The sequence below is a fragment of the Fulmarus glacialis genome, unplaced genomic scaffold (genome assembly GCF_000690835.1).
Source record: "Fulmarus glacialis isolate BGI_N327 unplaced genomic scaffold, ASM69083v1 scaffold8598, whole genome shotgun sequence".
Taxonomy (NCBI): Eukaryota; Metazoa; Chordata; class Aves; order Procellariiformes; family Procellariidae; genus Fulmarus; species Fulmarus glacialis.
In genome coordinates this window covers 1-26006 of record NW_009226276.1, presented here as the reverse complement: position 1 = coordinate 26006, position 26006 = coordinate 1, and the positions used below count along the sequence as shown (strand labels likewise).

Below are 26006 nucleotides of genomic sequence, written 5' to 3'. Positions count from 1 at the left end.
TCCCATTCTTCTTTTTCAGGCTTATTCCTAAATTTTGCTTGCACAATTGCAGTCTCAAGAAAAAGAAAAACTTCACACCCCTACAGGCTCTGAGAAAACTCCCCTCCCTCCCCCCCAAGAGGACTTCTAAGGCTTTACACAAAAAAATTCAACTGTTAACTTTCTTTAAGCCACAGACCATTCATTCAAAGCAAGTCCTCCCCACCCCAACCCAACCATGCAGAACTATCATTGCTTTAGCATTTAAACACACACATGCAGTTCATGGAATAAATGCTCAGCAAAGTAAACTTGTCCTGGTCTGGGCTTTCTTCTGGAATCTAGTCCTCTGTCATTTTCTAGACTAATATCCAATGCCTTTTGTCACTGCCTTTTAACTTTCTTCAGCTGAAGAGCTTAGATACTTCCTTGAAGTACCTGGTTGAGTCATTAAGTCTAGATGGGTTGGACCCAAGGCCTCCTTGCAGCCTGCCTCCTCAGCATATGGAAAGTCATTCATGTCCATTTCATCACTGTTAAACATATCAAGCTGCCTCTCTTGCTGCGCTTCCAAAGTCCTTCGGACCCTGCCCTCTGACTGTTCCACCACTTCCCCATCTCCTTCACTAATGACGGTCATGGGGCTGCTCTGGATGCGGTTGCGGACATTGTACTTGCTGCTGGCAGCAGACGGAGGTGTTCGTGACCGGCCATACCTAGTGCCAGAGAAGGACATGCTCCTTGGCATCAAGCCCTCGCTCTTGGCCCACTCTTCCTGGGCCCGTTTGCTCTTGCTGGGTGAGCAGCCGGCAGGGCTGTCGGAAAGGTCAGGGGAGGCATCCGCCTTTGTCCGGTGGAACCGAGGGTCCGTGTTCTTCAACATCTCTGCCGCGGACATGCGGGAACTGGTGTCACAGCGGCTCCCTTTCTTCAGCAGCAGGGCTTTGAAGTTGTCGTTGCTGGTGCTGCTCTTGCGAACGCTCCTCTGAATAGATCCGGCTTGTTTGAGGTTAGATAAGGTTGGGGAAGCACCGGTGGGAGTTACGGGGGGCGACGGAGAATGGTTGCGGGTACGGTCGTCTTCAGAATCTTTACGGCCAAGGACTTTCCTTTTGGATCTGAGTTTGAAAAACAACAAAAAAAAGAGGATCAAACAAAAAATGAAACCTTTTACCTCCCCTAACTAAACTCAGCTTAGAGGGATGACAATGAATTAAGCTAAAGCAGAGATAAGGGAGAAGTAATCTAAATCTAAAGCATGAGTAAGAACACCACCAAAACTGTATAGGCATTAATGCAGGTATTGGAGGTATAAGCTGAGTTTATTGTTCTTTTTCTGCAAATCTGGAACAATGAAGCTACTAAAACCGGCAATACTGATGTCCAAACCACTTTAGCGAATTTAGTGAATCAGGTTTTCTGGAGTCAGTATTCAACTGCTAAGACTAACGCATTATAAAGATTATACTCAATGCCATTTGTCTGTTAGTTTGGAGATTTGATGAAAAATATGTCATCTAGAGTATGTTTGGTTGTTTTGTTTTGTTTTGTTTTCCTATTTCATTTGATGCTCTCTGGAGAATTAGAAATGTAGTTTAGTGCACTTGCCTTTAGAAAAGGATATTGTAATGCACTGCTGCTGAAGTTAAGATGGAGTAAAGTGAGCCACATGTAACCATTCTGGATTAAATGATTTAAAAAAAAAATCCCCTCCCCAACCCAAACATTAAATGAATAGTGAAGACTGAGTTTTCCAGCTTCTATTAAGATGCACAGACAAAATTCACAGTTCTGTTGGTGCTCTGTCATTGCAACTCTTCGACTCAATGAAGGAGAGACCAACTTCCTGATGTGAAAGTTATCTTTCCAAATGAAAGGGCAGAGAGTTTTTTAATTTAAATATAAAGGGCAGGGATAACAAAAACAAAATTAAGAAACAATTATGAAACTGGGAATAAGTGGAAACTGGACTTCTATTGCCCCATTTTTACATTATTAGAAATCTTAAAGAAAGAAATGTACAGATACATGCCTGGTACCTGTAGCAAAGCTGCTTTGTTTCTTTGCAGGCTAAGCAAGAATTACTTAAAAAAGATTGTATAAAGGCTAATTTTACATATGCAATTTTGGCACAAGTTTAAAACAAGTCAGCAGACTTGTTACAAATACAAGATTATCATGCTATAATTCCATATTAATTTTTATCAAGCATGTGTTCAATACAACCGTTCCCCTTGTAAACAGGTTTCTACTTAACCTGATCTTTAGCTGTGCTTTCTTAAAGGCCTTGAGATTTTGCCAAGGCAGGCTCAATGTCTTTATGCATTGCAGCTTACTGATAATAAAAGAAACAGAAAACAAAGTAGCAGGATCCATCAGCTGAGTAGGTGGCAGCAACAGACATTGCCATAAACTCTGCCAAGACTTTGGAGTGATGCTGTCTCTCTTAAGTGGTGAAGTTTATGCTTAGATCGCTTACGATGCCCCCCACAGGCAGCTGTTATTTTTAGCTGCTGCTGCCTCCACCTGCCTTTCTGGAAGAAGAATGTAATACCAACATCCATTCAGCCTGAGGATGAATGGACACCAGAAGATAGCATAGGGACAAAATGACGACTTCAGTAGTGGCAAACATAAGAACCTTGTCTAGATTTAACTGTGTATCACTACCGTAGGCAGCAAGTGAATTTGGTGCTCTGCGAGTCTGTATGCAAACATGTGTATGTGCATTAGTTAAAGGGAGAAGACCTCCCTTTATGAGGGTTTTGGCTGCCTATGGGTATCTTTAAACACTGCAATGCTGGGGGTTGTACTGCTGCCAAAACCAAATGAAATTCCAAATAAACAGAAAGCAAAATTCAATTGCAAAGATCTGCAGGGAAAGACAGTTATCCTGGCTTGAAGTAATTCAGTAAGACTGTGAATGCAGTGCAGAGCGGTCAGTTTGCTGTCAGCATCTAACCAGCTTTTTTCAGCATCTATGAATTATGGCAGAAAATTAAAATTAAGAACCAAATTTGGTTTTGGTGGCTTTTCAGACAGAGATAGGGCATATATTCAAACAAAACTGTAACTTAACCTTAAGATTGTTCTTCCTGCCCTTAACACACATACCACTAAATTTCTTGTCTTACTGCAAAGCACATATTCAAGAATGCCAATCACTGAAATAATACCTTTTAGAAATAGTGGGGGGAAAAACAAAACGTTTTTTATTAATTAACAGCTAAGGAAGATAGTGGTTCAAGTCTAAAGCCAGCAAAAGCAAGGTCTTAATAACAAATATGTCAAGCAGTTTTAACTATGTCACATCCAGTTCCATTGTCCATTTCCCCATAAACTCATGAATTACATGTATGTGCATACACACAGAGATCCACTCTCTATCTGCATACATAACGGAGAGAGGCTACTGGCCAGAATATTTCATTCTAAAAACAGATTTGTCGCAGTCCTAGTGAACGCCATGCAACATGAATGCAACAGACCATTTTTAGAACAGCTCCTACAGGCCAAGTCCTAAGGAGTAACCATTAAGTTATAAAAAGTCAGTATCATATACATGTAGTTTTTGTAACATCTAAAACAGCAGCATTTCAAAAATGAAAAAATAGCATTTGCATCCCAAGTGCTGCAGTCTCCCAGCTCCCAGCCATGTTCTCACAACAGGTTTTTCCCATCCCTCAGTACTCCTGATGCAGAACTCACGCACAGATGTGCAAACTGACTAAACGCCTAGACAAACCTATTCGGATGCTGCCAAGCACTTTCTGTGACCAGTTAAAAGAGATGGCCCCTCTAAATTTTGAAGTAAAAGACACAGCCACAGGATGGCACTACCACGACATCGATTCTAGTCTAAAAGGAAACTCAGTAGTTCAGAGAGTGGTAATGGTCTTCTGTGTGTACTGTTTAAATGGTGCACACATTTCATTTTGTGGTTTTAAGCTTTTTAGCTTTTCTTTTCTTTTTTTGAGACCCTAAAGTAAACAGCACAAAAATCTAGTTGCCTATTCAGGATTATTTTGTTTTTAAGGGAAATGAATAATGTCATTAATAATAGAGCCAGTATTGCACATTTCATTCATGAACCAGTTTGACACAAAACACCCGACCTCAGGCTGGATTATGGCAAACTATAATCCAGCGTTTGCCATATGTTTTGCCATATGACTGACATGTTGTGTTACTTGCCAGTTTCAGCCACGCTTGCCATGAAGCATTAGCGTTGAGCCTCTGTCCCAAACTGCACCATATAAGCAGCGAAGAGAGTAAAAAGAGATGGAGAAGAACGAGAATGAAAACAAAAAGATACACAGAAAAAGCAACAGCAGAGTTAATATGGCAGATTGAGAACAGTACAATAAATACTAGACGTAACTCGATATTTTAAGGGGCAGGATATTTATAATATAATCTACATTGATTTAATCTGGTAGCTTTTAGTTCAGGATGGATTAAATATATTTGTAAAACAATAAAACACAAGTTCTTTTCCTTATCTTTTTCATATACAGCCTTAGTAGAAAGTTGATAAATGTGTGCTTTCTGTTAAAGCAATGACTGTTGTCATTGGGTGTTTTAGTAAAACAACGTTAATTAATTTTTGAGAGATCTACCAGACCTGACAGTATAGGAAGGGCAATTTCTGCAGTACCTGTGAATGGCTGCAAAAAGATCCTCAGTAGTCCTTGGTCTCGCTGGTGTTGACACTCCGTCCGTCTCTTCCCCATAACTATTGCTTGGCAGGAATGAACTATTTGCTGTATCCGATTCAAACACCTCCACTATGCAGAAAGAATGAACAATACTGTCAGTCCATCGTGGGAACCCAACAGGCATATAATGCTGAAACCAGCCCTCACTGCCTCTAAGGCAAAGCAGAGACTGAGTGAGTGCACCGTTGTCATTATTGTGATTTCAGAACAACGCTTGCTTAGGAAAGAAACTGCAGTGCACAAAATGCCTGTGCTTGCTCACACACACAGGCGGAGAACAATACTGAAAGAAAATCTGTATGTTTCCACTAAAATGCAAAATCAAAATTAACATAGCTAACCATGTTTTCATAGCGTGTTTTAAACCTAGCACAGTTAAATAAAGCATCATTTTCTTTCCATGTCTGCAATAATGAGAAGTCAGAAAGGAATTGTAAGAAATCTTTTAAAGTATTAATCTGATCCCTGCAACTTTCTTTAGGCTTTTAGTTTTAACTATCGCAAGAGGCTCTTTCCTCTACAGAAGCCCACCTGAATGCTAGGATTGCCATTCTCACTCCCCAGCTTCTTTAAAATAGCTACTGCTGCATCTGAAGAAGAGTCAGAGAAGAGAGACTCACCACTTTCGTTCTCTTGAGATAGGTGCCCGTCAGTGTTACTGCCGCTGTCTTGGCTGCTGCCTGAACTGCTTCCTTCATCAAAAGCGGACTGCTCCTCCTGCCTGGGTTCTTCTTGAACTGGTGATGCAGCAGGCTGTACCACAAAGGCATTAGCTCCCACTGTCTCAGAGAAGGTGAATCCGGCAGCTCCTCCCTCAGGAACCAGGCTGCCAGAGTCCATCTCGCTAGAACTGAGTCCATCTGTATGACAATTTCTCGCCTCCTCGCAGTGTGCAAGCACAGCGTCTCTCTTAGTTGGGCTTGATGTGCTTCTGACAGTATCACTCACTTCAGCTATTTTCTCCACTGTAAGATCTAACTGTGGAGGTGGTACAACGAGGAACAGTTTGGGTTTCTTCGAAATAGGAGGTGGCTTCTTGCTTGGCAATACAACCTGAGTCTTGTCGGGAGATGCTAGTGACCCCTGAAGTGACATGCCAGAATGGAGGTCTTCACTCTGCACTGAAGACTCAGGTGTGTCTTCAGTAGCTGTCCCCAGTGCATCAGCTTTGAAAGACTTGTTTAGATCTACTGCACCCGCAGGCTTTTGATCACTGTCAAGTGCAGGTATGTTATCAGAGAGGATGAGAGGAGAACCCCGAGCCAGTGTTTGAACTAAGTTTTTAAATGAAGTGCCTTGAGTTTTCATTTCCTCTTCGCCTAAGCTGTTACTGAGTCTTAGTGAGAGAGATGGCTTTAGGGAAGACTGCGATGATGAATTTACAGTACCCTTTTCCTGAGAGGTGGTTTCAGAAGCAGATTCAGGTGATGGTTCACCCTCTGTCACTTTTTTCACAGACCTCAGCTGCACCATTTGCAACGCTTTGGTAGTTACTAAGGGCATCACAGGTCTCGATGCATCTTGCTTGTTGAGTGGCTGTTTCACTGGACTGTAGCAAGAATCTTCCTGGTTACGTTTCTTAAAAGAATACTGTGGGTATATTGTTGCACCTTTTGTTAGTTTGGGATCAAGAGGTGGTGCTGGCGGTGGGACAGCTACGGGCAAAGTAGAAGGAGGAGGAACAGGGGAAGAAAACGAACTGATGGAGGCTTCTTGCGGAAACCATGGGACAGTCTGGGCAAAGGAAGAATTTACATCAGCTTCTGGCGGAGGAGGGGGGAATGTGGGAGAGGCTGGCAATGGTGACAGATCCATGACTTCTGCTGGAGGAGGAGGAGGGGGAGGAGAAAGTTCGGGGCAATGTGGAGGAGGTGTTGGGAGAGAAGGTGGTGGAGGAGGCGCACCAGAATCTGGAGGAGAGCTCAGGGTGGGGTCCAATTTCTTCACACTCACACTCCCTTCAGTAGATGTATTTGAAGAAAGAGAAGTGGAGGATGAAGACATGGAGACTGAAGACAGAAGAGAGGATTTCCTTTCAGGCACTTTAGGCTTCAGCTTGGATTTCCCATTTCCTGATGATGCAGATTTTAAAAATACAGGCACTGGAGTAAGCGCAGTGGGTGTATTGGACTGGCTGGAGTACCCACTCGATGGCGATGTGACTCGGTGGGATTTCTCTGGAGAAGTGCTCTTTGGTTTGGCGAGTCCACTGGGCACTTGTGGCACAGAAGCCCTTGAGCCATCACTGAAGTGGCTGATGCTGTAATCACTGAGAGCAGATGATGTACTGGCAGAATGGGTCACTGGGGATTTTACCTGGTCGTCTGCCACTGTGGCGTAGTCGCTGTAGTAACCCCACTGGTCAGCGTACTCTGACTTGATGCTACTTGTTTCACTCTGAGAGGGAGTGACTGTGCAGATGGAGTACAGGTTTGGAGCAGTGGTGGACATCATGCTGCTGCTTGCACTGACCGAGCTTTGGCTGCGGGAGCGCAACACCCAGGGATCCTCATAATCACTGCAGGGGCTCTGGGAAGGGGAGCTGCCATTTTTGCACTTGAGATTCAACTGCAGAGAATGCTGGAGGGTGGCAATGAGGGTTTCATCAAGTACCTGTCCATTGGACTGGGCTTTTTTCTTGGGCATCCTTCTGAGTGAGTCTGTTCTGGATGGTGGCAAAGGCGGCTTCTTTGCCTTTTTCAGAGAGATGTTTCTTGCAAGGGATTTGTCACCTTGGCCTGTCTGGTCATCCTGACGTTTCTTCTCCTTTCCTTCAAAGACATTTATCACGCTGTCTCTGGGGTTCCCAAAACCATTAGTACTATTGCATGGCATGTCTGACTTCAGCCCGGAGTCCATATGCGTGGAACTGTAATAACCATCGTGGTCCACAGAATACAGAGAAGTAGAGTCATCCCTGGCCGAAGTCCTCTCCAGGCTGCTGCTGCTCAGGTTGCTACCAGGAGTGGCACAGCCTGGTGTGGTACAAACCACTTTGCGTGAAGGAGTCTCACTGTTTTCTGCAGACTTGTACAGCCAATGCTCTGTGCTGTTCACTGCTGCTTGTGCTCGCTCCCCTGAACAGCTAGATTCACTCCTACCATCGCTGTCCTGGGAAGGGTTTGGTAAAGCAAGATTGTTCCTACAGCTGTAGCTCACGCTCTGAGACCCAGCCTCTGCGTTTCCAGGAGTGCTAAGAGAGACAGCAGAGTCACCAAGAGAAAGCATCATGACAGTATTAGATGGGATGGTATCTGAAGTCTGTGAGTGACGTGTGGAGCTGCTCTCGCTCCAGTTACCGCTTGAAGAATGGTGATCTTCTTTCCCACTTACTGCACTGTTGGCAGCAGGATTGTCTCTTGGCTTTGGGTAGGCAGCGGAGCTGGTAATTTTACTATCCAACGATCCAACACTCTGGGCAGTGTGAATAACGATAACTTCTGAGGAGGATGACAGTGTTGCGTTGGGTATGATGCTCGTTGAGTAGGTGGCATGAGGAGAGACCACACAAGCCGGGCTTGCGGACTTTTCGCTATCATAGCTTCTCACCTCTTGAGACTTTGGCCTCGACAGGGTCCCTGTCGTGGGATTATTCCTCAGATGCACAACACTGTCATCCACTTGCAATTTATTTATCTGGTGGGGTAAAGTGCCAGCGATGTCTTCTGTCTGCCTAGAGATGCTCTGTGTCTGCTCTAGGGACTGCAGAGAGACTCTCGCACCAGCCCGAGGCAAGCTGTGAAAACCCATGTCGCTATTTTGGCGAGAAGCAAATATAACTGCAGCAGAATCACTCATGACTGACATGTTTCCAGATGAGCTGGAGAACTGAGACATCTGGGCTGCAATGCCTTGTCCTTTCTGCGCTCGTATTCTTCTCATTGAAGGGGGCACAACTTTAACTTCCTCCGTCTGGCAGCTGGTGTCCTTGGTTTCAGAGCGCTGCATAGCAGAGCGATAGCTGTCTAGTCTCCCTAGCGTGGAACAGTGATCTGGGACATACATCGAATGCCCTCGGAAATCACTTTGGCCAGTGCCAACTGCTGGAGTCAAAATGAAATAATTATTCCTTGAAGCACAAATGCACATTTATCTTCTTACTCATTTAAAACCAAAAAACCCCAGCAAACTGCTTAATCCCCATGCTCTTGATGGTTATGCCTTCTGAAAAAGAATCTGCAACAATGGATTTTCCACAGGCATCGTGTGTTTTCTGCATTTCTCTTCCCTTTTTCCTTATTACCAGGAACCTTCTGTCATTCCTGCGACACATTCGACACATGAAATCCTCTGTTTATGACATAGTAATAATTTCCATAGTAATCAGTTATGTCAGCAACCAAGTAGCATTGTTTGACTTCCAGTAGGCAAAACAGCAGGAACAGACAAAAGCATGAAGTGTGTTTCCATGCTAATGCCTCATGCAATAAAGAAAAGGGGAAGGAAATGTGGAGACTAATGTGAATAATCAGATCTGCTTTTTAAAAGCATTACACTTCCGAAAAAAATTTTCAGGAGACACAGATAGCTCTCCAAGTCTTGCAGTTCATCTGAAAGGAGGCTAACACATTGAAACACGCGTTGTTTTACCACAAATAATACATATGCTATAACAGCATTTATACAAAGACATTATCCAACCCTGCAAAGCAAACCATTAAATAACATTTCTCCATACAACTACTTTCTATTTATCATAAAGGAAAAACTCCAAGAAGGGGGGAAAAGAAACAGCTAGTACTGATGATCATCTCATCCTCAGCACCGTCAGGAAACAAAAAATAATTGTACTTTTTTTTAATGAAGTAATCATCATATATTGGCATTAAAAAAACCTTTGAGGACAATGGAAAAACAGTTTTAGTTCAAAACATAGTTATCACTGGTCAGTAGAAAGGACTCTAGGGTTCTTTTAAATTTACATTTTTATTGGTAGCTGCCTTCTAAAATCACAAACCAGAGCACTGCTTTAAAATTAGTCTGTGTAAGGCTGTTGCTTTTCAATTCAGTTGCATTACTGTATAAATAGCAGACACAAGAGGCAGGCGTGCTGCTGGAGATGCTTGTAAGGATGCTGCATATGTCACTGCGGGGAAAATTGGTTAAGTCTCCGCCTTAAAGCTAGTCTCAGGAGCGATGAAGTAGCACGCCTGATACAACTGTTCTCCTTTCATATTTACTGTATGGAACTGGATCAGGAGGATAGGTATTCTTATGCAGCTTTAAACACCACTTAAAGGACATTTAATTATCCTCATTCTTGGCAGGCAAAAGAGGCATTTAGGATAAGGAAAAGAGGGCTCTGAAAAGGCTACAGTGAAAGCAGCACACACAAAAAGACCGATTACTTCTTTTCCCCAGGCACATAAGTAGTCTTTTAGCAGCTTGAAGCCTATTTAGTTTGCTTTGTGTAGATTCTCTTGCTCTCATGAAAACGTAGCCTCTTTCTGCTTCTGGTAGAGGTTTGCAGCAAAGCTAGATACTTGGATTTTGCAAACATCTTGGATAATCTGAGATACTATCAGAACAGATGGACTACTGCAGCCAACCAAGAGAGGTATTCGCACATTCTGTATACAGTTATTAAGAACTGTACAGTAAAAAAAATATTTAATTTTGCTTTCCATGTGTATTTTTTCTACAGGTTAAGAGAGAGAAAAACATCAAAGTAGACATTAGGAATGTTTCTGGAACCGTGACATCACTGATAACAAGTGTTAGCCAATTAAAAATAGCTGGTAATAAAAATCTGCATACTAAGTTATATAAATAACTGAAGAGATGGGGTATTTTTCTTCTTTCTACCACCATGAAATACACACACACACACACACACACACACACGAGACAGAGCATGGGGCTTGTGGAGAATGAAGCTGTCAGCACTACAGCGAGTATCTAACACTGTCACATACTGACCTGTGGCTGCGAGCACCTCATTTCAGTATGCAGTACAGTTTGTATTCACAAAGGAAGCTAAATGCACTCCACTTCACAAGCAGCGTAATGCACAACGACAGTTTATGCTTGTTTAAAACGTTACTGCTAGGGAAGGTAGATGGCAAAGCAGGACAACGCTGGACTTGCTAACCTCCCCTTTCCTCCTTCCAAACCCAGGAGTGTCAGAATGCATTATCAGGACATACTGTTTATTGCAAATGCACAGCGATGCTTTAAAATGTCTGAAATACAAAATTAAGCCATGGCACTATATCTAAGCTACCAAATGAAAGAGGCCAAGGACCCTTCTTAGTCAATCCAAGCTAAGCTCTTTTCCGGCAAGGATGGCTGCACTGAAATGCCTGGGGGAGCAGTTCCTACCCCATCCCCCGGAACCCATGCCCAGACAGAGCCTGGGAGACTGCCGGCTGGCCCAGGCCAGAGCAGTGCCGGAGGAGGACACCAACAAGAGGGCAGCACGAACAACTGCAGGACACTGTTGAGCATCACTGCTAACCCTGGGTTTGTAAATAGAATAGATGTAACTTAGGGTCCCGTCTAATATGCTCATGGAAACTGCATAAATTGACTCCACAGCAGTAAACCTTTACACCTGTACAACCTCGATACTGCAGGCAAGCCTGTCTTTGCACCACTGCGAGGCCTGCTGTAGTTAGAATGGTTCAGAGCCCAAATAATTACAGGGTTCAGAGGGGGCAAGACCGCCCAGTCTCAGAAGTATAAACTACAGGGCTACATCCTTCAATCATTATATAGGATGTGGTCAGGGAAGGGTCTTTTCACAGCTGTTGCTATTACAAGAACACAACTTTGAGGTTTTAAACATTTTTTGTAGAAATGCAGCATATTCTGAAATTACTTCAGCTTTGGTCTTGGCTTTACATGTATGCACAATCTCATGCAAAGCTGTGAGGATTTACCTGCTCTTTATAATACAGCAATTGCTCTTTTTACAGTTCCATTTCTTGAAGAGGGACAACAGAAATCTGCAGGGAAAATGGTTCAAGAAAACAACCAAAGGAACATTTAAGACTCAGGTATTCTCTTAAAATGTTGAGGGTTTTAAGATTCTGGTGGAATTCAGAGGAGGGTAGTGAGGAGTATTTTGTTTGCAATTTACAAATGCACTGTAAAACCCTCACTCGCTTCCAGAGTAACACTGAAAAGCAAGGGTTTTCAAAAATCCTTAAAATCAAACCACCGTTGTTGGTACTGTAGCTAGAAAGTGAACAATCCAATTTTAAGGGACAGCTGAAACCTTTAATTGACTCTTACATTGAAAATGCTATGTTCTCAGAAAACCTCTACTTAAATAAATAGCCGTCAGAAGTTACAAGATTTCTGCAACACCAAAATTCTGGAACTGAATCAGAGCTTTTAAAGAACACCATCCACAAGTCCATCTAGTTGCAGGGGCAATGTCTGAGCAGACAGCAGCAAAAAATACTGCAGAACTGCACGTCAGGTTACAGATGCTGAATGTTATGAAGTCAGAAGTGGCTGCAATTTGGTGGTATGATAAATGTGGCTGAAAGTAATTAATAATCAATTTGTCTAAATTTTACATTATCCTGTGTCCAGTAGCCCTGCAGCCAGTGCTATGTCCACCACAGGAGACCTATACCTACACTCCTATCTGCTTCATTACCTTACTTCCTGCTATGCTGAAAATGCTGAAAATATCTCTTAGGGCAAATGATCTTCCCTAATGCACACGTTCAGTGTAGACTCCAGCAGCAAGTAAAGAACACCCACTATCTGGAACAAGCAATACATGCAACATATTTAACATCTCTTGTGTGGAAGCACAGAGAAAAGGTTCAAATGCATACCTTAGCTCCAAGCGCTTGATCCAAGATAGGCATATACAGGGTATACCAGTTTTCCCTGACTCTGGTAGTTACTGGTGTTGCTCATTAGAGATGACAGGGACTGAGACTGACTGCAAATTTGATGGAAAAAAGGAAGTGTCTGCAGGTAATCCATAGGGCCAGTTACTAGCTACTAGAAGACTCCCTGTCTCCCCGTGACTCTGGCTGATCTGGTAGCACCAGTAACTTGCTGCAGATAATCAGCAGAAAGGTCCTCTGCATTGAAAGGACCATAGAAAACCAAGGATTTGAGAGGATAAAAAGTATGTGTGTTGATATCACAAAGAACATGCTTGTTTCAACTAGTATATAGAAGTAATCTCTCTTCCCAAACTACTTCTGACTAATCATTTCTACTATAAGCATTTGCCTCTTGTGCCACAGGCACATTCCTAAGATTTGTTGCTTTCATCTTCTCCTCATGCCCCACCTAGTAATCCTCCTCCAAACCCGGTGACTTGGCCAAGCCACCGTGCAGGCACCGTAACTTCCCGTGTTACAAACCCCCCCGAGAGATTCTTCACCTATTTCACCCTAGTACTTACATACCAAATGATTTTTAATAGACACTCAACAAGAAACAGACAAGTACATCGGGCTTACAGTAATTTTAAGGAATTTTCACTGTGCTCCATGAAGCATCTGTAATCTCTCAGAGGGGAGAAAGATATTGCAGAGAATCCTGCGATACTTTTCAGTACTGCCAGCTAAAAAATATCCTGAATCCTTGCATATATCACTGCCACCCTGAAAGGGAGAATTTTAATGAAAATATAGGGAATTTAAGTTTTCTTGATTCTGTTCATTTCACTAACTGAACAGTCTCTGCTAAAGATTATATTCCTGGCATCTCTGTCTTTCATGCCCCATTATCAAAAAGCAGACGATACATACTTTGTAACACTCTGATCTCTGGATGAATAGTGCTGGAAACGTACAATGTTGAGAAACTACAGCTATAAAACCAGTTAAAAGGCACAATAACTCTGAAAGAGAGATATTCTCTCCCAAGACTGTTAAAGTTGCAACTTGAAGGAGGATACAGAATTACTTGGCTGGAACAGCTGGGTATTTGCGTGGTATTTCTGTAGAACCACTGGATATCGGGGACTCTTCTTCCCTGTGGGACCTATAACTTCAATGACTGCTAGTGCTGAAGGGACTAATTGGAAAAGAGTATCAATTAAGAGGAGTCTTCAGTAGAACAGCTGAGTTCCCAAAGATCAGAAGGACTTATGGGCCCCCATGTTGCTGAGATGGAATTGTTTCCCCTAAGGCATGTCAAAGGAGAAGCTTCAAAAGTCCCACATGATACCTGGGACACTCGCTGGTACCAGCAGAGGTCCTGAGCTGTGCCACAAGAAAGCAAATGAGGGACTGACCGTTCAGGTGTCAGTCATATCCATCCTGGTGACTGACAGGAGGCCCTATAGGTGACAACTCATTATGAGATACTGAAAATGGGAGGCAGGGAAATAAGCTGAAGAAAAGCATGAGAGGTCATTCTGACCCTCTGAACCCTTTGGTTAGGAAGGAAAAAAAAAGTAGATGGGGGGAAAAAAAATCACAGAGCCATAAAGACCCTGAATTGCACCTTAAGGTGGAAAAAACCAGTATTGAAGTAATTCAAGGAAAGCATAATTCAGAAGATATTTTTTGAAAACCAAAAGAGGACAGAAACTTTCTCTTTGATTAAAGAAAAACAAAGCACCTGGCAGAAGAAGAAGAAATCAAAAGCTAGAAAACTTGAAGATGGTTTCCCCTCCCCTGCTTTGGTGAGGTATGTTTACTTGGAAGTTGAACTGTGGTGGAACAGATACCCAGGTTTGGGACCTGCTCCTCCTGCAAGACAGGGAGGGGGTCCGGGACACCAGAAGCTGTCCATCGGTGCCTGGGACTGCACCAGTGCAAAGCTCTGGAGAAACACTCACAACCAGATACCTGGTACCTTCACAAAAAGAAAGTTAGTCTGAGCCAGACCCTAGAGCACTGACACAGAGAAGGGACCATGGAAACGTGAAGGCATTTTGCTGCCCTTATTTCATCTGGAGAGTTGGAACGTGTGAAGGAAGCTGAGCATAACCAAGAGCCAAGAAATGAGCAGGGCCTGAGACAGGTTCTCCAAGACTGCTACTCATCTCTACCAAACTTTTGTTTGGGAATCATCTTCTTGCCTGAGAGGAGACTACCAGTTTGCATATAAGGTACCATCTGAAGACAACAGCTAGAGGCGATGGATAATGGCAACACAAAGCAGAGAAACTGAGAGCACAAAAACTTGAAGTAAAACATCATCTCAAAGTTTCTTGCCCTTTCTGCAGTTTTGATCCAACATTAACTCCATTAAGTACATATATAATGTTAATGTTCATTACAATGAAGGTAATTCAGAGGTATGCAAAACTCATTTTTCACTGCTGTGTTTGGCAGAGAGAGGAATGCTTTGCCTTCTCCTCTTACTTTGGTGTCGCTCTGCTAAATAGTACTGAGAGGGTCCTGCTATTAAAAAATAACTGTTCAGAAAATAACTGGCATTTCTAAACTGGTAGGCACCTTATATTCTTATTCTGTCTCAGAATCCCATCTATCGCCTCGCATTTTATTTACGCAGCATTTTTTACGCAGAAGTTTCCAGGCTATGCAGAGAGACTGGTTCGTCGCTGGAAGACACCTGTGAAAACACGGCAGTATTACAACGCTCAAAAGTAGGAATGCTTAAAGATACTTTCAGCACATGCCTCATGGGTGCAATTAATGATTCCTTTCAGTACGTTTGGCTGAATTCTACAAGGGTACCACGGCCGCTGAGCTCAGGCCAGTAATCAGCGTAGCTTTCTCTTCTGTTTGGTCTTTTTTGTTCCAAAGGAGCCAAAGCAGTCAGGGGAGAACCCCAGCAGCTTGGCCTGGCTGAAGCTCTTCCAGACTCTCTCACAAGAAATGAAAATAGTTCAAGCTTGGTTGAAGCTTTGAGGTTCTCTCAAGTTTCTGCTTCCTTCTGAAGGATAAACAAGAGGTAACAAGAATCTGCTGTATGTGTTGGTTATTTAGCCTGCGCACAGCAACTTTGGTGTACCAAGGGATTTTAATCTTTGTGTAAATATTATAGCCATTCACAGCAATGCTTTAGGGGAGAAAAAAAAAGAGATTTATTCAGCTGAAACCACAGGGAGAATGTCAATAGGCACAATGCAACTGCTTGATTTGGAGTTTAGTCCGGATCCTTGTTCCGATCAAATGAACTGTGGAATGTTTTAAAACAACTCATTGTTTGTTTTGGGACAGCGTAAGAGAAATAGGCTACAGAAATATTTGGGGAGTGACGGGAGAAAAGGCACAAAGAGCACTGAACAAGAATGGGGGAGACTTAATTTATTCCCAGCCTTGCCAGCGGCCTGGTGGGTGACTCCGGCTAAATCACTTCACTGCAGCATGCCTGGTTTCCCCATCTATAAGATGAAGACACTGATAAGTGTTCTCCTTTCAAGCGCACTTTGTTTCTAGTGATGGAAAGCAATATGCTAACAGGATGGACGCTGCCATCAGAGAGTCTCCCTGGCATACATTTTGCTGTCTGGATGACATACAACCACCACGGAAGCAACATGAAGCTCCTCAGGCAACTTCCACCGTAGGGCAGATGGCTGAAGCCCTACGTGCCTGCCGGTTGTGGGCCGGGGAACCGTCCAGAGAGAGCTCCTACAGTGAGATACTGCCAGCCCTGAAATTTCCGCAACTTAAAATAGGAGCCAAGGAAAACCTTCAAGCAGTGCAACACGAAATGTGCTTAGCGCAGAGATGAAAGACTGACATCAAGACCATAAAACCTGTCACTCTTAGCAAACAGACTGGCAATAGTCACAAACTTCTTTTAAGATATTAATTCAAGATTTCTTTTTAAGATAGATGCCAACTGCATTCTCAGTTTATTCCACCAGGTAAACTACAGTTGATGTTTTCAAGCATTAAACACCTGTCTGAAGTGGTCACAAACGTAACCTTGAAGTTTTGGAAACGCTGCCCGCAGGAAGCATTCTCCACACATCCACCCAAGTACAGTTGTCACCCATTTCAAAATTAGAGCGTCGGGAACCCCAACAAATGACAAACTGTAGTGCGGAACAAAGTGTTCTGCTTCACTCTGCTTTTCTCCGCTATCTGCCCTTGAGGAAGCTCCTACATTTGTCAAAGATAATCTCTGTTGAAAACTATGACCTTGGTACGTATGCCATTTCCAGAATATCACACCAGACTCTGTGGGAGTCTAAATCATGTCATCATCATCTAAATGATGTTAGCTTGGTTCTACAATGAAGGTTTACACTGAAGGAAGATACGGCATATCATCACAGTAAGGCTTTAGACACTGTGTTACCACTGTAACAACCCTGAAAATGAACAGTTTAAGTGATGTCCTGTATCAGTTTTGCATTTAAGGGGCACAAGCACTTTTAAGGAGCACAAGTCATTTCATCTCAGCTCTAAACAAAGAGCAAAGCGATTTAGTTTAAAATGGAATAAGGGCATGTAAAAAGTATCCATCCTGAACAGATGAGAGAGGATGAGGGTTGTCTCTGCTATTCTTCAAACCAGCTGTAAACATGGTATCTGAGGGATTAGCCTCAGAGAGACCTAAAACAGGAGAAGGGAATCCTTTGTGAGGAATAATTCAGTATTAAGTTTTATGTAGCTTTGTTTCCAGCCTTGATCTTTGTTTGGTTAGAACAAATCTACTTTATTTTATTTAACTCTCAAGCTTGCTTACAGTTGATCGCAAGGCAGATTCTCTCAGGAAATAACAAATTCAAATGTTGACCTCCAGGAGGACTCCAGGTCTGGAAAGTGTCTCCTGCCAGGTGGCAAGGCCCACTATGGACAGTGAAGAGGGAGGAAGGGAACCCATACTATGAGGAGTTGTTCCCTTTGGCAGGCACAAAACAGCATCCATCCCACAAGAACAGATGGACAAAGACACCTGACAGCTTTGGACACATCTCAGAGCAGCAGCTCTGATGATATCTAATGATAAAATCATTATGTGAGATCCAAAGGTAACAAAATTTAAAACTGCCTAACTTTAGCTATCCTAACAGGGTTAGGGCAATTGAATTTTCTTTCTTGAGGCAGAGGATTCCCATGGCAGGGCACTGTTTCATTATAGATGCTGAAGGAGCACAGTTCCACTCACAAACTGCTCTTCATATACTTTTTCATTTCTTGGCTTTCTCTACGCCTCGCCCTCTAGCTCATTTCAAACCCATCCAAACAAGTTATGTATTTTTGCTTCTGTTTCTGAAAAATCTAGACAAAGAACCAAGAATTGAAAATACACTTAAAAAAGAAAGAGATTCAAAATGCAAGGTAGTAAAACTTGCTGAAATCATCAATATATGAGACGATTCCACATGTAAAGCACCTACAATTATGTTCTGCCAGACTATTTTAAAAGACGTTCTTCCTCTACTATAAAAAAAAGGGGAGGGGGAGCATAATTTTATCTGCGAAGTTATCATTTGGGAAAAACAGAAACACCTTTTTCAAAAATAAATAAGAATGACCAGATTTAAATCAGAGAGTTCTGCAAAAAGTGTCTGAAAGGTCTGCCAAAATTCAGACTGCTTCATCAGCTTTGAGTATCACGTATGCTACTAACTGTGAAAGAGGACAGCCTGAGGAAGTGTAAATGTGACCGAGTAGGCATTTTTCCTTTGGAATATATGCAATAGCTAATGAGCCCATGTAAATTACTTCCAATCAAATAACACTGATACTTAAGGAGTTGCCAATTAGATCTAAACTGAACTGGAAAATATACAGGTTTTTCACTTGTTGATGCAACTCTCGGCAGATTTGGGAAGGCATCCATGAATTGTTTAACTCCACTGAGTAATTATTTGCAAGCCAAAATGCCTGCCCACTTTAGTTTTGCTTCAGTGAACATCCTGGGGGAGTAGACCAAATCTCCCAAGAAAGCATTAAAGACCAGAAACCTTACATCCCTGCAGATTTCCATTGTACCAGTACACCATTTTCCAAATACCCTGTTCCCTTCAACAGATGGAAGTCAACAGATTAAAGGTCCTGATTTGCCAATGCAGAAGGTGGCAAGGAGGCACACACATATTTGGAACTGTAATAGGCTATCAGACTGTATTGGTTTCATGAGTACTGGTAATGTTATTAGTCGAGTAATGATAAGCAGTGACAATGAACAGTGGATGGAATACAGTTCTGATGAGCCATACCTAGCTCCTTTTGTATGTTGTCAGGGATTCCTGTAATAGTCTTTCTCCTTTTGACTTTCTTCGGCCGTCTTACCACCGTGTCTGTGTAAATTAGAGACCGCCGAATGCTGGCTTGGCGATCGAAATTCTCCCCTAATACATGGTAGAACAAGCAAAGCAACATTACTTCCAAGCACGCTGACATCATGCACTTTCTTCCACTAGTTTTGTGGCAGAAATGGAAAAAAAGGCATTAATAAATGATGTTAGCTTGGTTCTACAATGAAGGTTTACACTGAAGGAAGATACGGCATATCGTCACAGTAAGGCTTTAGACACACATATCCATTACACAGTACTGCAGGTTTTAAAAGGAATTTTGACTTCCTGAGCCCAGTTCAGATCTGGTGAGAGCAGCTCTAATTCCAGAAGTGAACAGAATCCTTGCTTTAATTTGGCCCTTTGTGGTTTTTTGTGTGGTTTTGTTGTTTTATTTTAAAGTAATGAGCTGCAAAAAAAGCAAATCTGCTCATGAAAATGAAAGATCACAATGGTTTATGCAGGAACAGACATTGCTATTGGCAACAGCGATTACAAGGTCTTTGCACAGCTCCATCATTAAATCACATGAGACGCTTCTTTTTCATTCCAAGTTGCTCTGAACCTGTCAAGTGTACCACATTTCTGGTGGTGATCTTTTAACATGAATACAAATAAGTATTATGGAGCATGCAGAGATCAAACTGATCTTCTGGTCTCATAAATATTTCAGTCAGAATGGAAGCTGCTTAAAACTGAAACTTTATAAATGATTATAAAAATATACAAGGGCAAGAGCTGAAAAAGTGTGTAAGTGCATGCTGCCAGACAAAGCCTTATGATGACCATGTGCTGTATCATAATGGGACCCAGAAGCACCACTATCATTAAGCAGCTTTTCTTTAGGAATTCACTTTGGTTTAGAGGTTTATAATTTGGCCATTTTACTAACAGCAAGATAAAACTTGCCCTATAAACTGTGAGCTGAGTTAATTCTCTGTCATTTCTAAAAATCTAATGACTACGCCCCATATCTCACACATAAGTTCCCTTTTTAGAAGTTAAAGCATTTTAAAGCACTGCTAAATGTTCTTTAGATGACCCATTTAAAACTTAAATGCAGAACCAACTTGATATACGTGTTTATGTTTTTTGCCTTGTATGCTTTTTTTGAAAATTGATGACCAAATTATTTCCCTCTAAAAAGTGATTAATGCACAGTAACTAATATGTCATAAGTATTACCCCTGGCTGACTGCACATCAGTATGATGTGTGTCGTGCAAATAGCATAGAAAACCTCATTACCTCTGTAACCATTAAAGATACAGTCATATATTAAAGTATAGCATGTGAACTTGTGAAAATGCAAGGAAAAAACGTAGCAGTTTCATTCACCATATTGTAAATATAAAGACTCTGACTCTGTTTGACCGGAGCCTTGTGCTCCCATGAGCCGTACTTGTGCTAAGCGGAATCCTTGCAGCTACAAAGAAGTGCCAGTTTCATCCAAATTTTGGATTGATTGAAGTCAGGGCAGATTAAGGGAGGAGGAAGCCCATGGGATCTATAAAATTTAGAGCTATGGATCCCACTGGCTTAATAGAAGCCCTGAAATATTGAGACAGACTATCCACTGTCTGGGGCATTACCACTATTAGGACATTAGGACCCTTAGGTCAGGGTCAGGACCATTAGGTAATCCTGCCATGCAGGATAATAATAATTCTAGCCACATTATAACAAATCCAAAGAATTTAAAGGGGAAAGTTTTGCATCTCTAAACATATCTTCATCCATTCAAAGGCCAACAATTACGCCTGAGACAGTGAGTTGCAAGGAAATTAAAATACAGCTTTGAATGCCCTGGAATAAAATGTAAATGGTAAGTAGAGGGTGCAAACAAGGAGAGAGTCTTTTACGTGAAGCCTCAGACAGCACAAACAGGATGACCATGGGGAGATGTTACTGTGTCAGCTGATCCACAGTTAACTTCTTCCCTTGAGCTACTCAAGAGCTAACTCAACCAATCCATCTTCAACGGCTTTTGATACACAAAGGCTTTTTCAAAGCCACTGTGCAAATTTGTAGAATTTCAAAGTAGCAGCTTCAACAAATTCCAAAAAGCAAAATCAGAACGGTCTCAGTCTTTTTTCCTTTCTTCATTGTCATCTTTTTTTTTTTTTAGAAAATATTGATGTTAACGTTAAATATATTTTGCAGATTTAAGGATACTTTTCTCCGTTACAGGTTTGTAACAAATCATCTAGTTGCTCCTTATAGTTTACTCAGTTTCCTTGGATTCACCGAAAATATTTAAGCATGTGCTTAAATCTCACTGAAGTCAGTCAAGCCGGACTCAGGCAAATGCTTAAATGTTTTGCAGGATCCAGCCTGGCGCGGATCACCTCCACCATCACCAGACTCCTCCATCTGGAAAGAAAGTTAGTTCCGGAAAACCCACGAGAGCAGACACCATTATACATCTTTTAACCCCCAGGATATGTAAAAGCCCAGACTGGCCACCACTGAAAATTCAGCCCAACCCCTTCCAGGCCAGAATAAGCTCAGCCCAGGCACTCCCAAAGACTGAAACTGCTTCCAAATCGGGATGTCTAGGCAGCAGCTTGTCAGCCTAATGCAATGCCCCTGCACCTTCAGGCTATCCAACAGATTTTTACTAGTATTGTATTAGTCGCAATCTGTTCACCGAAGAACCCCGAAAGCTGAACTTGTGGAACATTTACTGCACAGCCATGTGAGAGGCCATTGTAGCAGAATCATTACTAATGCACTGCTGAAAAAGCTGTCAATTGCCAGCAGCCTCTTCAGAGGTTAACCTTTTATTTCATACCAGGAGTAATAAAATGGAAGTTTTTTGACCTCTCTTCTGGGAGAGTGAGAAAAAGAGCAAGCGAAGGAAAAAGCCAAATCAAAACAAAAACTGGCGATGGCTTGCTCCACGGCACATTGAACAAACGGCATGGAATTTTTCGTCCTTTTTTTCCTGCCTCGTGCAGTAACATAAGGAACTTCACAAAATAAAATTTGCGTGTGGGAGGGCAGAGGAGGGGAGCAGATTGTGACTTTTTAAAGAGGAACAAGGACAGCAGCTTTTTTTTGTGTGTTGTGTGTGGCTCGCAGTCTGTTACTGTTGCTTGCCTTGTTTCACAGTAGCAATACAATTATTCCAAGGGAAAGGAAATAATGGATCCCAGAGACCAGTCCACATACTGCAACAGCAGTCTTCCTTTACTGTCCTCCCTTTCTTTTTCCGATTACCATGTTTATAAGGGAATAAATGCTCAACAGCACACTCCAGAAAGGTGAGGTGTCATATGCATGTGCACTATTTTTATCAGAAAAGTTGAGAACTGCTGAGTTTGCTGAGTGCTAACCAAACAATTCAGGGGACACAAGGTTTGCACACCAGTCGAATTAAGCTGGTTGAAGTCACAAGTGTAATTTATCCAAACACGGTAACGTTCCCAGTGACACTGAATTAGATCTATGAGGGTTATTTGATCTCTTTTACCTCATTTTTCTTTACATCTGTTTACTTCCTCCATATATTTTCAGTACTCAGGGTCATTAAATCGAACAGCAGATTACTCTTTCCGTAAGTATACCCTGTTCCTGCTGTCGCAGTATCTAAGCCCTGCTCAAGCTTATCGATTATGTCAGATTATCCGTTGTTCCCGTAACTCGGCCTTCTGCACCTGTATTCTGCATTCCCTAGATAATGCCAACTGGCCTAGTAACATTTCAGCATTGCATGTGTTTTCCTTCTATTAATTTTCCAGATGTGGAATGTTCATAATTTTCTGTTGTCTTCATGCTATTTATTTCAAATATTTTCTGCTGGTTATTTAAGGAAATGTTTCTTGTTGATTTCTCAGAGGTCTCTGATGTTTGTCACAGAAGTACTGCTCCTATACTGTTTAAATATTCAAATACTATTAAATAGTATTATTTAAAATACTAGTTTATAAAAATATACGTGAAAAAATTATTGGTAGTCACACTGGGAAAGGGAACACCTAATTTACTTTTGAAACAAAACCAAACATTGCAAGCTATTGATTGTAAGAGGCAACATGGAGCCAGAGAGCGCCATATGGCATTTGAAATAAACTGGATATTGAATATCATCCTGGTTTTGGCAGGCAAACGGTCAGTTATTTGAATTAACTAATAATAGACAATCTTGATATTGTGCAGAAAAAGAGGGATTATTAAATTGAAGTGATAATTCGATCTTTCACAGAAATTCTATTTACATACAACAAAGTATCTATTCAGCATTAGACTTCAACATAATTTAACTTCCACAGAGTGGGAGTTCTGCAACCGTAAAGCCGAAGAGCATTTTCAAAATGTAGAGTTAATACACAGTTTACAACAAGAAAACATGGACTATTGTCACATTAGCGGAGTGTCTTACCAAAGGTCTTGCTCGAAAACGTAGCCCTATTAACTTTTGCTGTTCTTACCCTACTCTCCTTGACACCTAAATCTCTTGTTGCTGATATAAGACCCTAGAGTTCTTTTCCTTGAATTTTGTAACATTTGGTCTTTGGAATATAGAAGTCCCTGATAACCCTGCTTACATAAAATTCCTAGAAGAAAATCCTGAAATATCATTAGCGTTACATTAAAACATGATTTTCCATTACATATCTTCAGTGCAAAGTCCACAGCAAAACACTGCTATTTATCAACCCTCTTCTTGTATTTCATGAGTATCTAATGCCATTTCAAGCTGACTTTGTGTGGACTATCTTTATTAATGATCATTTGAAGGGATTTTGAGGTTTTCTCATTAAGTTTGGAAATGGACTATTAAACACATAACTGTTTTCACAGAAAGGTGCAATAAGTAATTTAAAATTCATGCATCAAATATATGACTGTCAAAATACCATCCAACTGTACGGATCCCCTTTTATCCCGTCCCTCCCTCATCAGCGTAATGCAATTACTGAAATTAGAAGCCTACCAGTTACATTAATAGGAACCACATCTGTTTGGACTGCCTGTGCTTGTTGTCGCATTTTCTCTTCTGGCGTCGGCAGTGGGAGTGACTTAGTCCAGTTGGTTTGGGTGTTGATATCTGATAACTCATTTGGAACTGGAGTTTTAGGCCTTTTGATGGTAATAAGCTTTTCTTCTTCTGGGGAAGAGACGGGACACTACAAACAGAAACACATGCAACAGTGTAAGTTTACTACCAAAAACCAAAAAGGTAGGACTATGGTATTACTGAGGTATTGCCGCTGCAGTCAGCATGATTGCTTGTTGAGCAAAATACACCCTCACCAATATCACACTTTAACCTACATAAAGAGTGATTTAAAAAAAAAAACCCAAACGAACAACCCGCAACAAAACACCTGGATTGTATTTATCCAAGACACCTGATCAGTCCAAGGAATATATACCAACGAGAAAGAAAAGAGTGGTCTTGAGCAAAGCAAAGCACAGTAACTAATTCTCTTACACATTAACCTTGTCCCTGGAGTGATTAACCCCTCCCAGTGCCCTGTTAGGAAGATGAGATTTGAGCACTGCTTTGCTCTAGCTGTACTAGGTTGTAAGGATGCAAAAAAGCCTGTTATGACGAGACAGGTTTTGGGAGAGCTCAGTAAAAGAACCAGCCAATGCACTCCACAAAGCCATCAGCCATGGATCAGTGAGGTAGCAAGAATAACTTTGCCTTGGCAAAACTCATGCCACAGTCAAGGGGTTCATTTTGCCCATTTTTCAAGGATGAAGCCATTAACAATATTAGTAGCCATAGAACGGTCATTTTAAAAGTCATTCCTCATCAAGTGACAGATTTCACCTCCATGATGGATGTTTCACTTAACAAAAAAACCACCAACCAATGAAACAAAAAACTTTCTGCACCAGGAAAAAAGGTTGCCACAGCTTGTGCAAATCCTTCCACCAGACAAAGTTATAAGCCAAGAAAGTAATTTGCTTTCGGGGAGCAAATCTGTTTTCATTACAAGGTCCTCACTTGCATGCCAGTAATGGCAGAGAAAGCCATAATGTATCTTTTTACTGATAGGACACTACTAGTCTCGCACAAACCCCGAGAGCAGGCAGGTTTGGGGCACGCAGAAGACATCACTGGGTCTTCTAGCAGGCAGTCACAAGCTCCAGGCAAACCTGGGAGAAACGGCCTTCTCTCCCCGCTCCTGCCAGCAAAGCACCCCAGGCAACCCCAGAAGTGGGAGAGGAAGGAAGACCTGGAGGAAAACCAACCTCTGCCTCCTCCTGCCCCCAGGAAAAAACAAAGAGAAGAACAGCATGGAAGAGGAGTTGCATAGAGGCTGCAGCGCTAGCAGAGATCTCTCTGCAGCCTCCCGACTCCTCTGTTCAGAGGTGTTTGATGGGGCTGCCTGGCACAGCGGACCTTCCTCTCTACCACCAGACCAGAGTTACAGTCCTCCCCCACTTTTCTTTATTCCTCTCTCCCTTTGGAGAGCAGATGACTACCCAAAATAGGGCTGTCAGTACTGGATCACCACCTCTCCCCGTAGTTATTCCCTCCTGCTGTACACGGGCGCAGAAGGAAACATCACAGCTATTTATAACAGATGGGGTTTTTTTATTACTATGGGTTTTCAGTCTAAGCGATCTGTTTTCTCTTGAAGCTGAGTGCTATACAAAAGACATGCCCAGACACTGTGCCGCAACCACTGTTTATCATTTCTGATTTTAATTTTCTCCCTGTTACCATGAGGTGTTCCCACTGTTTATAAATAAATAACCATTTATTTATTCTATTATGCTCTGACTCTACATCCTTTAGGACAGGGCCCAACACTTTATTTAATAAGAAATAAAAATAAAAGCAACTTCCAGGCAAAAAGTAAAACCACAGAAAAGTAAAATCTCTTCAGGTAATAATAAAAAAAAAAAAAAAATATCAGGCAACAAAATTATCACTAATATCATCCTGCAGTTTGGAACCACGCTTTGAAACATGGGAGCTTTTCTCCGAGGAAATAATCCATTTCTGTCAGTCTTACATTTCTTTACCAGGGAGGCTGCGGATGGGAGAGATGCTGCTCTGTAGGAAAGGGCTCAGCCCTGTGAAAGCCCCAGCGATTGGAGGACACCAGTATTTTTTCAGGCCCACATTGTTTTTAAAAGGCTCTAAAAGCATTTCTATAAAAATCGTATTGGGTTTGCGTGGCAAGGTTTTGG

The 26006-nt window shown here is 42.0% G+C and overlaps 1 protein-coding gene across 1 annotated transcript; it reads right to left on the bottom strand.

Annotated features, from left to right (window-relative positions):
• Positions 1 to 201: 201 nt before the first annotated feature.
• Positions 202 to 23980, bottom strand: NHSL1 (NHS-like 1; the record flags this gene model as incomplete). Its single annotated transcript, XM_009582753.1, has 6 exons — positions 202 to 1097; positions 4637 to 4766; positions 5318 to 7951; positions 7997 to 8740; positions 18772 to 18903; positions 23788 to 23980. Coding segments are annotated over 6 exons (4557 nt in total), but the record flags the coding sequence as incomplete, so codon positions are not given.
• Between the last annotated feature and the right edge of the window lie 2026 nt (positions 23981 to 26006).